Source organism: Henckelia pumila, chromosome 3, assembly GCF_033568475.1.
Source record: "Henckelia pumila isolate YLH828 chromosome 3, ASM3356847v2, whole genome shotgun sequence".
Taxonomy (NCBI): domain Eukaryota; kingdom Viridiplantae; phylum Streptophyta; class Magnoliopsida; order Lamiales; family Gesneriaceae; genus Henckelia; species Henckelia pumila.
The window spans coordinates 22,439,490-22,443,540 of NC_133122.1; the positions used below are offsets into that span (position 1 = coordinate 22,439,490).

Consider the following 4,051-nt stretch of genomic DNA (forward strand, 5'->3'; position numbering starts at 1 on the left):
ATTTTAGTCGAGTATAAACAAATTTAAGTTTGAGAAGAAAGCTCAAAAAAAAAAATGAGGCAAAAAAAAAAAAACATTGGCAAATAGCATATTCTATTTGTTAATATGTAAAGACACATATAATATGCTGTGCTAAAAACAAAGCTACACGATTTGTGATACTGCCTAATTGAAATATAAAGTGGGTGCATGAAATAAACGAATCGGGAACCAATTGCTTTTTGATAAACATACAAAATAAAATAATGATAAGAAATACAAACGCCACAACACAAAGAAGGCCGAGCAAAACCACAATATAAACCCAAAAATCCCTTTCACAATTTGGAGATGCGTGAATTTCATTGAGAATGTAGTCTAAAATCGGACTCAGTGCAATACATAAAAGTATGAAAAATCCAAAGACAGATTTCGAGCAGACAAAAGGACATTCAATGCATGCAAAATTTAAACAGAAAATAGAGTGATGATCATGGTAGACATGAATTGGAACCAGGATTTAATATTGGGGGTGTGTGAAACAAGTTCCGGTGGGCGATTTAAAGAATTTCTGGGGCTGTAGTTTCAATTGTTCAATGCAATACCCCTTGCACTTGATTCACCAGCATCCCATCTATGATTTTCAGTGGATCAAACAGAAAAGAGAGGTAAATCGAGCCTATAGCAGTAACCGACAGCAGTTTCACATTGTGCAGACGGTAACCACCGGGGGCAACAAGATGATTGCTTCGATAATCACCATATCCAAAATTGGGGAATAAGAACACAAAAACGTGGCAGAGGAGTGAACATATATCTTATATCGGGCAGGAGTCATTTTTTTCCCCCCTCATTCCAGCTTACTCCAAAATTCAACTTTTCCAATAAACCTGAGGCTAAATGAGGTGCGGATGGTGTTGCATCTCGAAACAAACACATCTGATATCTGAGCAACGCAAAGGACAAAAGAAACAGAACAGTGATCTTTTTCCAAGAAAATAACTCCACAAAGAACCGGAATGAAGCAAGAGACAGCAGTTGCTATGTGTTGAAGATTATCTACAGAAACCGGCCACATTTTATGAGAAAGAAACTCGTCACACCTCACATTAGACAAATTTTACTAATGATGCAAGTACTCGAACCAGGGCTTTGCAACCCAAAAGGCATTTTTTTTCAACACTATATATGTTAATTTGATCCAATTAGCAAAAGCAAGCCAATCATCAACTTTCCAAAACAGCCATTCAAAAACCAGGCAGCCTGTCAAATGTTTAACAACATTAATATAGTAAACATTACAATCGAGAACAGTTTTGACGGTAAGATACGATTAAACATTAAGAAACAAGGGAAATGTTTACCTGCCAAACTCATTTGATCGTTATGGGTAGTTTGGAAGTGAAGGAAGGTGTATAGCATATTGGACAGAGCACATTAAAAATTTTGACCTCATTTCCCATTGAAAAATAACTCCGTAAACATCATGCTACGTGCATTTGTCGTTGTTACAAGAATTCAGCGGCATTTAGGTAGTTTGGCATGAAAGCAGACAACCACAGTAGCAATAATAGCATTCAAAACGGAGATCAGATTCGAATTTTCACTCAAACAAGCAAAAGGTCCCAGTGAAACACAACAGGAGAACATCTTTTCGAACACAACATAGTATATTTTAGCACCGGGTTTCACACATCAAACGTTCTTGTATCACCAACATTTCAGGAGAACACTTCATGCTATGGCAGCAGCATAAGCCACAGGATCACAAAATCTTCATCTGTGAAAGGTGAAAATTAGCTCATCAGTAACCCACGAGCTACTGAAGATTCGAAACACACATTCTCAGAACATTGCATATAAGATGAGCTGCAAAATTACCCGTGTCAGTGACCTCCGGCACCTCGGCGGTCATATGGCCCAGCACGGTCACGACCGTATCGATCACTCCCTCCATGACCTCCATTATCCCTATTGCGGCTACTAAAGCGATCTCCATTGCGATCAGGACCATAACGACTACCACCTCGGCTACCACCACTGCCACCATATCGATCATCCCTGCCCCCATATCTACCTCCACTAGTCCCATCACTAGGACACTCCCTGGCAAAGTGCCCAGGCTTTCCACACTTAAAGCACTCTCCTCCTCCACCACCACCACCACCACCACCACCACGCCCTCTTCCAAATTCTCGTCCTCGATCATGATCACGACCTCGATTACGGTCACGTGAGCGATTGTCATCGTAATCTCTTCCTGACCCTTGGTTAGAAGAAGATCTATCAACAGTTATATTTCGACCATCCAAATCAATACCATTCATGGCTTCAATGGCCTTTTCCAGAGCTTGCTTTTCATCAAAAGTGACAAATCCAAAACCACGGGAGCGACCAGTGTCCTTATCAATAACCACCTATATAGTTAAAAAATGGGCTACTCATGATAAGAAGCCTGTTTTTGTCCTCTTTGAACAAAGAAATCAATTTATGATCCCATCGAGACATTAGATTTCATTGATAAACAAAATGGGCAGGTATCTTGCAGCGGTTCTTGCTAACTGGCACCAAAACTACCCAAAAAATAACACAAAAAACCCAGTGAAGATATAGTTTTTTCCTCTTTATCAACCCAAGAAATGTAAGCATGATGAAAAGGCATGCTAAATACCGAATTATGCTAGTCACCCACTTATTTCTTCCTTGTCTCTTTATTTATCTTTAACTGAGAGATAGAGGAGTGGGGTTCTGTGTGCATGGTGGAGGGCAGTCGAAGAATAATTTCAATTGGTTCATTAGTAGGGGGCAATTACACTCTGATTATTGGAGGATACAAGAGCAAAGACCCACGTCCATTTGCTCGCTTGAAACAAAATTAACAGTTATCTACTTGATGTCAATTAGATACTCTAATTTCTTCTTTAGAGTGGAAAGAGAGATATTCATGAAACTCGCAAATAAGTCAGCTATATCATCAAACAATGGAGATATTATGTAAAAAGATTATAATCAAAAGTCTATTTAACACCACACTCAACGACATGGACTCGGTGTTAAAGGAGAATCAAAATAAATACTCCATGCATTAAATAATTCATAACCTTTGCCTCAAGAAGATTTCCAAACTTCTCAAATGCAGCTTTTAGACCTCGATCGGATGTTGACCATGAGAGATTGCCAACAAAGCATCGATACTCAACTTCATCAGACATGTTTCAAACTAATTTTCTACCTAGAAAAATAGAGGGAGAAAGGCAATAATAAAAAAGCTAGTAAACACGCAACATCACCAACAGTTTCCACACGGAGTATTTAGATCTTGAAATTGAGTTGATATAACGGACGGGTTTCATATTATCAAAACCTCAAATGTGATCCGATATCCGAATACAACAGTATTTTCTTCATAAGCAAATGTTCGCAACAAATAAAAAACAAGTCATCGAGTGTTCGGTTCACATGTATCATGAATGATGTTGCTGCAAAATCTTCATTCCAGGGACTCACTATCTACTCAAATTTCTCAACAAGAATACATAACCTTCTAAAATCTCCACCCAAAGTTCACACATCTTTTCAATGAAAGTACTTTTATTTTCAAGAGCCTTACAGATTAAACATCCCAAACGCAAAAGATCAGAAAAATTTTCTCATGCCATGACACAATACAGCTGCAACTCAACTACATGATTTTTTCGTACCTCCGTAGAATTCAGATTTCTTATCATAATCCTCCAAACATAAATGGAAGCGCAATAGTTTCCAAAACAAGGGATTCGATTAAACAAACATCGTGACAACACAAAAATCGATTAACACAAGCTAATTACAAATCAATCAGATAAATAAAACTGAAAACAGATCTAGTAAACCTAATAACAACCACGCAACACATGTATTTAGAAAACTCCAAAAAAAATTAAGAAATTGATCGTACCTGCAGCACAGAGTGAACGAGAGGAGAAAAACTGAGGAAAAATCTCGCGGGATTGTGAAAAAGAAGCGAAGCGAAGCTCCGTCCAACTTTTGATTAGGTAAAGTGGGATTGGAATCGCAACTTTATGACGACGAA

General features: G+C 38.3%; 1 protein-coding gene across 2 annotated transcripts; it reads right to left on the reverse strand.

The window, feature by feature from the left end:
* Window positions 1-831: 831 nt before the first annotated feature.
* Window positions 832-4,051, reverse strand: LOC140887530 (glycine-rich RNA-binding protein RZ1A-like). Of its 2 annotated transcripts, XR_012151924.1 has the most exons (5): window positions 3,917-4,051; window positions 3,081-3,211; window positions 1,861-2,396; window positions 1,344-1,759; window positions 832-1,242 (listed from the first exon to the last, which is right to left on the reverse strand). XR_012151924.1 is itself a non-coding variant. In XM_073294808.1 (4 exons), exons 2-3 carry the CDS (start codon window positions 3,189-3,191, stop codon window positions 1,866-1,868), a joined length of 642 nt encoding a protein of 213 aa, XP_073150909.1. In that variant the 5' UTR covers window positions 3,192-3,211; window positions 3,917-4,051; the 3' UTR covers window positions 832-1,759; window positions 1,861-1,865. The 2 variants fall into 2 exon arrangements, 1 of the variants encoding a protein (XP_073150909.1); XM_073294808.1 differs by having other exon boundaries at window positions 832-1,759.

What these genes read in the sequence shown, in the direction of transcription:
- LOC140887530 (XM_073294808.1), bottom strand. Translation starts at nt 3,191, where the DNA reads ATGTCTGATGAAGTTGAGTATCGATGCTTTGTTGGCAATCTCTCATGG. An exon ending in GAAATCTTCTTGAGGCAAAG is followed by an intron (nt 2,397 to 3,080) that starts GTTATGAATTAT and finishes TTAACTATATAG; the next exon opens with GTGGTTATTGATAAGGACAC.